Source organism: Panulirus ornatus, chromosome 18 (genome assembly GCF_036320965.1).
Source record: "Panulirus ornatus isolate Po-2019 chromosome 18, ASM3632096v1, whole genome shotgun sequence".
Lineage (NCBI taxonomy): Eukaryota > Metazoa > Arthropoda > Malacostraca > Decapoda > Palinuridae > Panulirus > Panulirus ornatus.
In genome coordinates this window covers 52490691-52502916 of record NC_092241.1, presented here as the reverse complement: position 1 = coordinate 52502916, position 12226 = coordinate 52490691, and the positions used below count along the sequence as shown (strand labels likewise).

General features: G+C 49.6%; 1 protein-coding gene across 1 annotated transcript in view; it reads left to right on the top strand.

Annotated features, from left to right (window-relative positions):
• LOC139755095 (uncharacterized) overlaps positions 1-11876 on the top strand; it is a 21598-nt gene extending 9722 nt beyond the window's left edge. Inside the window, exon 2 of the mRNA XM_071673215.1 lies at positions 6737-11876. Coding sequence (XP_071529316.1) covers positions 6737-9673 — 2937 coding nt within the window. The 3' untranslated portion in view covers positions 9674-11876. The remainder of the gene's footprint in view (positions 1-6736) is intronic.
• Positions 11877-12226: the final 350 nt, after the last annotated feature.

Here is a 12226-nt window from a genome sequence, read left to right as displayed (position 1 = left end):
GTGTCTCTCTTGTCTCATACCATACCAACATTTCTGTGGTATCATCTGGTGTCTCTCTTGTCTCATACCATACCAACATTTCTGTGGTATCATCTGGTGTCTCTCTTGTCTCATACCATAAGAGATATTTTGTAACACTGTAGACCCTGGGTTTACAAGACGTCTGAATCATTCTTGTCATCTTCTCATGAATATACGATAATCCAGGTGATAATGATTATTCAGATATCACCTTTTCCAGTTTCGTTCCAATAGTTTGACTGGAACTGTTGACTAGATTTTGTGAGAGAGACTGTTAGCACTCACACAAGGTATGGCATGTAAGTCACCTTGGCTCTGTAAAGGCCAGCACACATGACCAGCAGGTGGGTGACTCGTAGATATAAAAGAAAAAAAGAGAATAAAAGTGTACACACACACACACAGTTGGCTGCTGATAATGCGACAGTGATCACGAATAATTGAAGTCTTCCTGGTATTATGGCATTAGAGGTAATTAAATTGCGTTCATCCCACGTCCTGTAGGCATTTCGCATCCTCCCACACCACACAGACTACCTCTATCCTGGCCACACCCTCACACGCAACCCAAAAGAACGGGAACTGCTTCGTCCGTCCCTCCCTCACCCTCCCTCCTACACACACACACACACACACACACACACACACACACACACACACACACACACACACACACACACACACACACACGCCACCACCCCCACCACCACCACAACCCACGTCAATCAGGTGTGTGTCTTCTTCTTCCTCCACCGCCAACGTCCCCACATCAACACCTCTCCACCCGACGGCAGTCCATTGCACACACCTCCACCCACGTCTGTGATGGCGCCTCGACCCTCTGTCCTCACCGTCTTGTTCCTCGACCTTGGTTCCCGCTAGCCACACCCCGGCACACGACGCCACCACAGGAATTCCTCCTCCGTGCTTGGATCTCTCCCGCTTGCTGTCATTGCAGTCTAGTGGAAATTGAAGCATATAAATCTGTACGTAAGTACGCTCTACGTCACGCTAGAACGAAGCTGAGGTGTTGGTCTTTCTGTACCGTAAGAAACTATTTTATCCGGTAATAACTTTAGCCTTCGAGATATATATATATACACGAATTTCATTCCTGACAATAGATACTATGTTAGAGAACAGTGCGGGGGGGGGGCAGGCGGTAGCGAGAAGGGAAGAAAGAAACGAAGGGAGGGAAGAAGGAGGGAAGGAAGAAGAACAGGAGGAAGGGAAGGAGTAAACGTTATAGAACAAGAAGGCTCTGAAGAGAGTAGAGACTCAAGCATGTGGCCAGAGGAGCCGCGTGGCTGGTGCGACATGTAGAGGAGGGAGGGAGGGTCGAGCGCGGTTGTCGAAGGTTCGTGTCAGTCTTTCCCGCCTTAGCGTAGAAGACAAACGGAGAGCGGCTTCATTTGCACACATTCCATGTACGGTGAAGCCAAAGCCTACCAAGCCAGGCATCTGCAGACTGCTCAGTGTTTTCCCCTTGACCTCATCATATGGCCTGGTTCGTTCTGCCCATTGACAGCACGTCGCCCCTCCCTCCTCTACATACCGAGTCCATCTAATTTCATTCTATCCGCGCACGCCTCTCACCCTCCTGAATGTTCAGGCCCCGATACCCTAGATTTTTTCTCTCTCTCTCTCTCTCTCTCTCTCTCTCTCTCTCTCTCTCTCTCTCTCTCTCTCTCTCTCTCTCTCTCTCTCTCTCTCTCTCTCTCTCTCTCTCTCTCTCTCTCTCTCTCTCTCCTCCCTGTTTAACCACAGACCCCTCCTAGTTAATTTGTTTTCACTTATATTCTCCTTTATGCCCGGACCATTTCAACACACCCTGGTCGGCTGTCTCAGACTGTTCTTACCACCCCACTTTCTTACGCGACCAACCTGCCTCACTTCATATACCATCCTCACGCAGTCCATTTCCAACACATCCATCTACTTGCCTTCTTTTGCGTTCCAGGCCCACGACACGCATCTGTTAAACACCTTCGAGACTATGATACCATCAAGTGTTCCCTATTCCGCTCTTAAAGACGCTGACCTCTGTACACTCTCCTTAATACGCCCAAACTCTTAACCTCCTCTTCCACACTGATTCACTTCAGCTCCCATGGTCCCATCCGTTGCCACGCCCTCTCCCAAGTCCCTAAAAGCATTACACCTCCTCCAAGTCCTCCCCATTCAAAGTTACACTCGAACCTTCCTTTCTCAACCCTCTGCTGCATTTCATTGTCTCGTATGTGTTCATATTTACTATCAGCTTTCTCTTTTCACACTCTTCCAAACTCTATCACCGGCTTCTGGAGTTTCTTTCTTCGTCTTCCACCAGAGCCGTGTCATCTGCAAACAGCAGCTGATCCAGCTCTCATGCCTCCCCATCTCAAGCATACTGTAAACCAGCCGCCTCCTCTAAGATCTTTTCCTTTGCCTCCTTCACCACCCTCTCCATGAACAGACTCCACAGCCGTGGTGACATAGCGCATCCTTTACTCAGATTCACCTTCACTGGGACCCATTCACTGTCTTCCCTTCCTACTCGCACACATACCTAAGTCTCTTGGTATAAACTCGTCACTGCATATGCTAACTTTCCATTTACCCCATTTATTCTTAGCACCTTCCACATCGCCGCCTCTCTGTCACTTACATCATACCCTTTCTCCGGATCTATAAATGTCACACACAGTTCTCTGACTTTCTCCGAACAAGTATCACACAAGTTCTTCAAAACAAACACCGCTCCTGAAGCCATATTACTCCATCCCAGCGTGATGCTCTGGGCACACCACTACCCTCTCAGTCAACCACTGTCCCTTTCAACTTACTAACCCACTTACGTCTCTGTATTTCGAACATTTTATTCTCATCCCACTTGCCTTTACACGAAGGCACTCTTTATGCACTATGCCAATCCTGAGGCACCTCACCTTGGGCCAGATGCATGTCAAACAGCATGACAATCTCAACTGCAATGCCATTCACTCCTGACGCGTGTGCCACACCTCATCTTGTGTAAGGCTGTCATTACCTCTTCTCTTTTCACCATGCCATTCACAGTGGCTCTCTCGCTCCCCATGCCATCTTGTCCCATACACATTCGTCCACCTCGTATCATCTGACACATTCAGTCGGCGCCTTTAGAATACTCAGTGCATATCTACACATTACCTCACCTGTACTTGCCCTCTTGTTCTCCTCACATTATTCACCTCTTTCGATCGTGACTCTCTTACCTATTTCTCTCACTTGCCTTCGCATCCGCTGTCGTACCTTCCTCCTGATCCTGATACTGCTATCTCCAGTACTCCTCCCAATCATTTGCATTCCTCTGCAGATACCATTCATACACTTACCTTCCACGCTCGAGTTTTACTTCTCAAATACCACATCACCCACTCTTGCGTTCGGATCCCTTACCGCCAGGATTCGATCCTGTGCATCAAAGACTTCCGGCGAGCACTCGCTCACCTCTCTCTCCCATCACCAGAATGAACTCGTTTCTTCCTGACTCTTATCGCTACCAGGGCACAAGAACACCACCTGCGAGACAGTCTCTCTCTCTCTCTCTCTCTCTCTCTCTCTCTCTCTCTCTCTCTCTCTCTCTCTCTCTCTCTCTCTCTCTCTCTCTCTCTCTCTCTCTCTCTCTCTCTCTCTCTCTCTCTCTCACACTGTGTCACGTGTCACCAGTGTCACGTGAATTGAAGTCCCACACACACACCCCCCACACACACACACACACACACACACACACACACACACACACATTGCCACATCTTCCTCTTCAGTAGACGTGCTCTTCGCACAACCCAAGCTGCTGCTGCTGTTGTTACCCCCGTATAACACACACACTCTCCTGAGCGACTGTGCTACTCCTCCACCTTCCCATCCTCGGCGTCTTAAGTTTTCCGCTTGGGAGAGCCACACTGGTTCGTGTGTCTCGTCTCTGTACATCAACACACGTTCAGGCACCCGAGCCTGAGCCTGCGAGGACGGATCTTCACTTGGCTTCTCCTTCTGTTCATTCTTTTGGTGACAGTATAGGATGGGAGGGTTTTTAGACCTCCGCTAGAGCTGCTGTTAGTCGTATAGTAATAATGATGATAATAGCAATAATAATAGATGATAATAATAATAATGATAATGATAATAATAATAATAATAATAATAATAATAATGATATTAATAATAATAATAATGATAATAATAATAATAATAATAATGATAATAAAATAATAATAATAATAATGATAATGATAATAATAATAATAATAATAAAATGATAATGATAATAATAATAATAATGATAATAATAATAATGATAGTAAAAATAATAATGATAAGACTGATGGTAATAATGATAATAATAATAATGACCACAATAACAGTAGTCCTGATGATTGTTAACAACAATAATAATACGCCATTAGTCGTCAATACAATGTAAACAATACAGTATTGAAATACATGTAACACAGGGGAGTGACGATTCTGTGAGGCAGGTCCCTCTCCTGACGACCCCTTTTCTCTTTCTTTTTTCTTTTTTTTTTTGCCGTTCGATATGATTTAGACACAGTTACGTGTTGTGCAATGACTCCCACTCGTAATGTGTAAGCTCTGAGGTACAGTTCATCCTAATGACACGTCTTACAAAGAACCTGGATCCTAAAAGAAACAAGACAAGTTTTCTTAAAAGAACGATAGGTTCAGAACGGGTGAGACAGGGTTGTCCTCCCGTTCTTACAAATGTCGATGGAGATCTTGTGGAAGTCATGGTTACTGGTAGCCTATTGGTTAGGGGCTAGTTAAAACCAGTTCTTACAAGCCGGGTTCGAAAGTCAAGGTGTATCGCAACGGATCCGCCTGTTGATGGCTGGCTCTGTGTGAACCAAAGCAGGTGTGTGTAGAGGGGGACTTTAGTATATGTCTATAAAAACGAGGATTTTTCGCATGTAGTTCAACAGAACGTTGAACTCTAATTGCTTTTCGTTGTATTGCATTGATCTCCAGTTTGCATGGTATTGTACGTGTTGTCTTGCAATGTCACACTTCATTCAGCAGGAGGGTAAGTGGTTTTTTTTTTTCTTGGTATACTTGATCCTGTTTGAGATGAGTGTTTACGAGCAGTGGCCATCTATGACCACCTGTTTGATTACGTCTGCGGAACGTAACAACAGAATATAGTGAGGTGCTGTTGGCCTCGCCCCAGATGGTGGCAATGTATGATGAGGTGCGGACGAAGACACGGTAAATATTTACTGTCATGGGAGAGGAGTGTTGTGGTAGGGTCTTTGGAGGTGGAGTGGTGTAGTAGGGTCTTTGGAGGTGAAGTGTTGTGGTAGGATATTTAGAGGTGGAGTGTTGTGGTATGGTCTGGAGGTGGAGTATTGTGGTCGGTTCTTGGAGGTGGAGTGTTGTGGTAGTGTCTTTGGAGGTGGAGTGTTGTGGTAGGGTCTTTGGAGGTGGAATGTTGTGGTAGTGTCTTTGGAGGTGGAGTGTTGTGGTAGGGTCTTTGGAGGTGGAGTGGTGTAGTAGATTACTTGGAGATAGTGTTGGAGTAGGTTCCTGAGCAGAGAAATATTGCGGTAGCTTCCTTGACAGAGGAATATTGTGGTAGGTTCTTTAGCAGAGGAGTATTGTGATAGGTTCCTTGACAGAGGAATATTGTGGTAGGTTCCTTTAGGGCGTAGTGTTCTGAGAGGGGAACACCACCACCGGGTCGGCCCTCAGCTCGCTGCCTCGCCAGATCTCATGATACACCCGACATCCAACCTTGACATATTCGTAAAGTTGAATGCCTCGCGCTAACGGTGTACAGGCACAGGGAATCAGTGACTTTCAAACGCATTTTCGACCATCGCTTTAAACTCATCTTTTCTCTCGCATTGTTTGGATCTTGTGTATCACCGCACTACACTGCCCTTATTTTATAATCATCAAAGCCTCCTTAATGCGCCTCCTATGTTATCCTTCTCCTTTTCCCTTACGCCTCTCAGTCCTGCGTGTCTCTCACCGTCTACCCTTTTTTTTGATCTGGTTCGTGCCACTTCCAGATCCGTAAACATTTTACAAGTTCCTAACGATTGTCATTGACCGTTTACCACCTTACCGCGTCACTTATTTCACAAACTCTCAAAACTGTATTGAGAAGATGTTTATTTCTTTGTGTAGCTGTAGAATGCATGTGGTTGCTGGGCAGCCGTGATTGTTCTGAGTGCTCTGTTTTGTGCTGTCTGCAGCTTTGGTATTATTGCTTTTGACTGTGTTTTAAAGACCTGAGGTGCAGTTTAGGTGTGAGGGAATGAACTGTTTGTTGAATCAGTGGAATTGATTAACCCCACCCCTCTCTCTCTCTCTCTCTCTCTCTCTCTCTCTCTCTCTCTCTCTCTCTCTCTCTCTCTCTCTCTCTCTCTCTCTCTCTCTCTCTCTCTCTCTCTCTCTCTCTCCTGTTCACTTGTACAATATATTCTGTATACCGCTCCCAACCTCACTATACTTGCGCAAGGTCTGCCTTGACTGAGCGGATGTTTTGACTTAGGGCTGAGATAAGGTGTGAGCCCATCTCGAAAAGTTTTCGAGTCCATTAGATAGGTTCAGTTGCCGGCTACCCCCGAGCATCGCGCGTGTTGCTACTCCTAAGACAAGTGTTAGAGTGTTTGTGACACGTACAGCGAACGCGACCCCCCGTCCCTTCTGACGCCTTGTTGTGTTGTTGCAGGTACTGCTGGTGGTGCTGTTGGTGGCGGCGGTATCCGGCCAGCAGGAGAGCAGGAGAGAGAAAGCCCGCCAGAGACTCCGCGCCCTCGCCGACGCGGCCCGCAACGGCGACGCGTCCGCCCGGCGGATACTCCAGTCCCGCCGCCGGGTTCGACCCCGCGTCCGCCCACAGGAACAGAAAGTGTCCCAAGCCGTCCCCGAGAAGCCTTCTTTCCCAGATGCCGAGCCCGTTCAAGAAGAGCAACAGGTCCGCCAGCGCGTGAAGATACCTCTGCGTCGCACGCGTGTGCGCATCCCCCGTCCCACTGTCCCTGTCCAGGAGCCCACACAAGTGCGTGCAGACCATCCCCCTGCCCCTGAGCAGGAGCCCAAGCCAGCAGCCCGTCCCCCTCCTCCTGAACAGGAGCCCACGCCAGTGCTCGTAGCTCGTCCTCCTCCTGCCCCTGAACAGGGGCCCACGCGTCTGCTTAAGCCTCGCCCCGCCATTTCTGTCCAAGAACCCAAGCGAGTGCGTGTGCCACGTCCCCCTGCTCAAGACCAGGAGCCCAAGCGAGGGCGTGTGGTACGTCCACAAACCCAAGACCAGGAGCCCAAGCGAGTGCGTGTGGTACGTCCCCCTACCCAAGACCAGGAGCCCACCCGAGTGCGTGTAGTACGTCCACAAACCCAAGACAAGGAGCCCACACGAGTGCGTGTAGCCCGTCCCCCTACTCCTGTCCTGGAGCCCTCTCGAGTGCGAGTCGCCCGCCCCCCTACTCCTGTCCAGGAGCCCAAGCGTGTGCGTGTTCCCCGCCCTCCCCCTGTCCAGGAGAGCACGACCTTCCGCTCACAGACTGTGTTCCCACCTACACTCGCATCAGTCCAGGTGACCCCGACGGAACAGACCACCCCAGAGTTCGACCTGGTCACCGAGGCGCCCGTGTTCGAGGTCTTCCCGACAGACCCAGTCACCGAGGAAGCCGTCATCCAGAACGAGATCGAAGCACCGCCGCCGGTGCCAGTCAAGCGCCTCTTCAGAGACCGGGCCCGCAGGCCGAACACGGACTTCCAGCGGTCTCTTAGGCCATCGTCGGACTTCCAGCCGTCCCGACGACAGCAGCTCTTCAACAAGGCCAAAGAAGCCTCGGCCGACCAAGAGCGGCACCGGGCCCTCAACACCGGCCTGGAAGTGGACTCTCGTACCGAGCACGTCGAAGACCGCACGACCAAAGCGCCCATCGAGACCATACGCCGCTACGCTTACTTCGACGATGAGGGTAACTACATATTCGGTTACGAAGCGGCTGACGGCTCCTTCAAGGAGGAGAAGAGAGGTTTGGACTGCATCGTTACAGGGAAGTATGGCTACGTCGACCCAGAGGGCATCCGACGGGAGTTCACCTACACGTCGGGCAACAGATGTGATCCCAATGCTGACCCTGAGCTGGAGGACGCACCAATTATACCACCAAACGACCAGTTCCTCCATCAGACAGGGGAGAGGCGCCTTACTGAGGAAGAGCTCAACGAACTGAACGGTCGCCGCCGCCCAGTGAACAGGGAGAAGGCACAAGTACAGCCGTCAAGGAGGCAGCGGGTGCGACGGCCTCAGGCACAGCAGATAGTACCGCAATCAAAGCCGGTGCGAAGACCGAAAGTGCAGCAGGTGCAGCAGCCACAAGTACAGCAGGTGCGAAGACCGCAAGTACAGCAGGTGCAGCAGCCACAAGTACAGCATGGGCGAAGGCCGCAAATACAGCAGGTGCAGCAGCCACAAGTACATCAGGTGCAGCAGCCACAAGTCCAGCAGGTGCAGCAGCCGCAAGTTCAGCAGACATTCAGAACTCGCCGACCACGACCCCAGTCCCGTCCTGCCTTGCGTCCTATCCCACAGCGTCCGCAGCCAGCACAGCCTCAGCAGGACCACCGCTTCTCCGAACCTGCCTTCTCGACCCCGGCTCCCGCCCCAGTCTTCACCACGCCACGCTCATTCAACCAGTTCACCACTCCTGCCTCCTTCCAACAGCCACAAGTTGATCGATTCCCACCACAACAGCATCATGTGGTAGAGCAGAGGCCTCCACCACAGTTTGTAGAACGAAGACCTCCTCCTCCACCACCACAGTTTGTGGAACGAAGACCTTCTACACCTCAGTTTGTGGAACGGAGACCTTCCCCTCAACCACAGTTTGTGGAGCGTAGACCTTCTCCTCAACCACAGTTTGTGGAACAAAGACCCTCTCCTCAACCACAGTTTGTAGAACAAAGACCTACTGCTCCACCACAGTTTGTAGAGCACAGACCTCCTCCAACTCAGGTGATTGACAGGAGGCCTCCTCCACCACAGCTGGTGTCATCACCTCCCACTGCTCCTCCTACAGAGAAGCCAAAGCCTAAACCCATTAACTTCGACTTCGACAGAGAGTTCAGCAACCTATTTACCAACTTCGCTGACTCACGAACACCCACTCAGTCTCCCGCTGGCGTGCCGTTCTTCGCAGCGCCGACCCACGCCCCGAGCAGACCCACCTCCCAGGCAACCTTCAGGCCCACCGCCCCACGTACTGCGCAGCCCCTTCCTCCGCCCACCACTAGAACCACTTCACCGCCTCAGACCTTCCCGCCAACATCCGCTCCCGTGTCCACTTTCCCGCCGCGAAACGATGTGTCACCCGCCTCTCAGCTTGTGTTCGACTCTGCCTCCGGCACCTTCAAGACGGTTCAGTCCAGTCCGTCGCCGCGCCCTCAAGTGTCCGCGCCCCCGGTCCAGAGTCCCTTCGTCACAAAGACCTCAGCTGCGAGCCCCACGGGCGTCCCCCTGCCCTTGCCCCAGGGTTCATCTGGTTTCAACCCACTGCCTCCCGTTCCCACAGGAGGTCTCGTCATCAGCCAGCCTGGCCGCTCGCCCGCCACTGCTGAGTTCGACAAGTTCTTCGAGCAGTTCAACCTTAAATTCTAAGCCTTTGTTAATATTATATAAGCAGGGAGGACAGGAGTCTAACCTCCCTCGAAAGATACAAATCATAATCTTAAGGATTCGTTTTTTATTTCATAAAGTGCTCAAAATGTTTATCAGACACCTTCCCCTACATAAATGTTCCACATATCTTTCCTCCTCCTCTTTCTCCTCCTCCTCCTCCTTCTTCCCCCTGTATGTCTCTCTTTCAACTTGTTTGATCATCTGTGTTTCTTCCTCTCAGTAAGTTAATGAATTACATTAAGTATTCACCTCTCGACCCTTCAGGTACATGAAGGCCTAGCAGTAGCCAGCGACCATGATACGAATAGACTTTTACTTTCGTCTGAGCCTCACGCTGGTCACCTGCACTCTGCGTCAGTGTTTACAGTCGCCTCACGCGTCGGCTGACCCAGTTACTTGGTGACGGCATCTGGTCCACGCTCCTGGGCTAAGCTGTGGTCTTCAGCTGTGCTGCTCACTGGTAGTAAGACTATATGTATACATTCCTTTAAGTGTTAGTTTCAGTAGACGTAATGCAAAGCGTGTAATTGAGGAGTCTCTGTATCCCATGCAGTTGTATCCTAAAGAGCGACTTGTATGCCATCGTCCGCCAAGAGACATGCTCCTCTGGCAAGGGCGGGACTCGTACATCCCTTCATTCCCATACCTGTACACTGCTGTCTCCCACTAACCCACGCACTGTTCTGGCCTCAGCGTCCACCCCCTGTGTCCTGTTGACCGCTCGCTAGCTTGTAGGAAACACATATGCTGTAAATACTCTGCTTCCTCACGAGACACCCTGGCCTTCATACTACCTCATTACGAGAGCAACACCACCACTTGCCAGTGTTCTACCCTTGCATGCGCTACCCTTGATCTATCCACACTTGGCACAGTAGTCATCACCGAATGATCTGCGTCATACACATGTCTCCACGTCTACGATGCCATGTTTCCTCCACTCGCGAGCAGTGACAGATGCCCTGATCTTACAACACAGGATGTCATTACTCGCTCGTGTCATACCGAAGTTCTAATGCGGATGCGAGACCTCGTGTCTAAGACGTTACATTGTCTCTCTCCGGCCTTCGTTCCTGTTTATGAACCTTGACCGAGCACCCACACCTGCGCCTGGGGCTGAGAATCCAAGGCCAACGCAGTCCCACCCCCTCTTTTGTCACTGTCTCTCGCTTACCGTCGCAAGAATAAGATAGACTAGAGGTTCGGAGACCATTAGATAGGTAAGTCGTTATCATAACGGTAGATATAGCTTTAGAAATGTCCTTAACCCTCTTCAGTAGGGAGGGTGAGTGAGCCACAGCGACGTGCAACAGATGAAAGTTCTTGGTTCTCTATAATTATATGCTAGAGACGAGAACCAATGATCTCTAGACTTACTCGAGTAAGAGGAGCCTTTCCACCTCCTAATATTAATATACATATATGCTGTTTTGTTATATTCGCTAGGTTTATACCTGTTACGGACCCTCGTCTTGCGATGGTTCCATAGATGGTAGCTTGGGCTCGACAGCCAGGGTCATTAAGACCAGCACCATCATTAAGTTATAATGAACCAATCGTGGACACCTCCTTCAGGTTTTCACGATAATTTCACGACTTGTACACCCCTCTCTCTCTCTCTGTCTCACACACACCACCCATACGGCACTTTGAATTCAGTAAGCTTACAGAATACATAACACCTTACTGCGGACTTCGGTACAGAGGCCGCCATTACCTCTGTACGAAATCCCCTCTGTATCAGCACAGTACAGCGGGGTGGTATTGCTTCACATGCGCAGTGCATGACTAAGTTATTTCGGAAGTGCCACGTTTTAGTTGTGCCTGACGGAGAATTCCATGGTGACATTTTGAGCATTGTCAGAAGCAAGAGAGTTTCCCCTGAGTCATCCTGGACGGCAGGCAAGGAGGGAAAGGGAGAATATCCTGCGCAGGAATCCTTCCATCTGACAGATTTGAATCAAAGGATATCTTGAAGTGAAGGACTTTGAACTCACCTGAAAAGATAATCTATATAAAGATTAGCAACTCCATGTTTTTTTTTTTCTTTTGTCTGTCTATCTTCCTCTGCGACTGTGCCTCTGCTGCAGCGTGAGGATTAGGTATGTCATTCAGGCCTGTAAATAAGTGTATCATATATTTCATATTATTTTACATAGCTGAAATAAAATATTCTTCCGTATATTTCTTGTTTAAGTATTACCCACAATGAACAAACAGTATTTTCATATGCAACCTTAATACCCCTTTCATGAGGCTCCTGCATGCTCAAAGCTGCTCTCCGTGCAGGAGCAGGGAAATGATTGACTCCTTTGGAGCTTGAAGGTCCTCCATAAGAATGTACCTTTCCGTCCATTGCCTTGCCTTGCCGAAAATGATCTCGCTCGCGGAATTCGGTAACACCTTATATATATATATATCACCTCGTAAGATAAGAATGATAAAAATCTCAAATGAGAAACTTAATCAAAAATGAGACCGTACAGAAAATGAATTTTACTCGGAAACATAAAAACATCATTACATTAAACT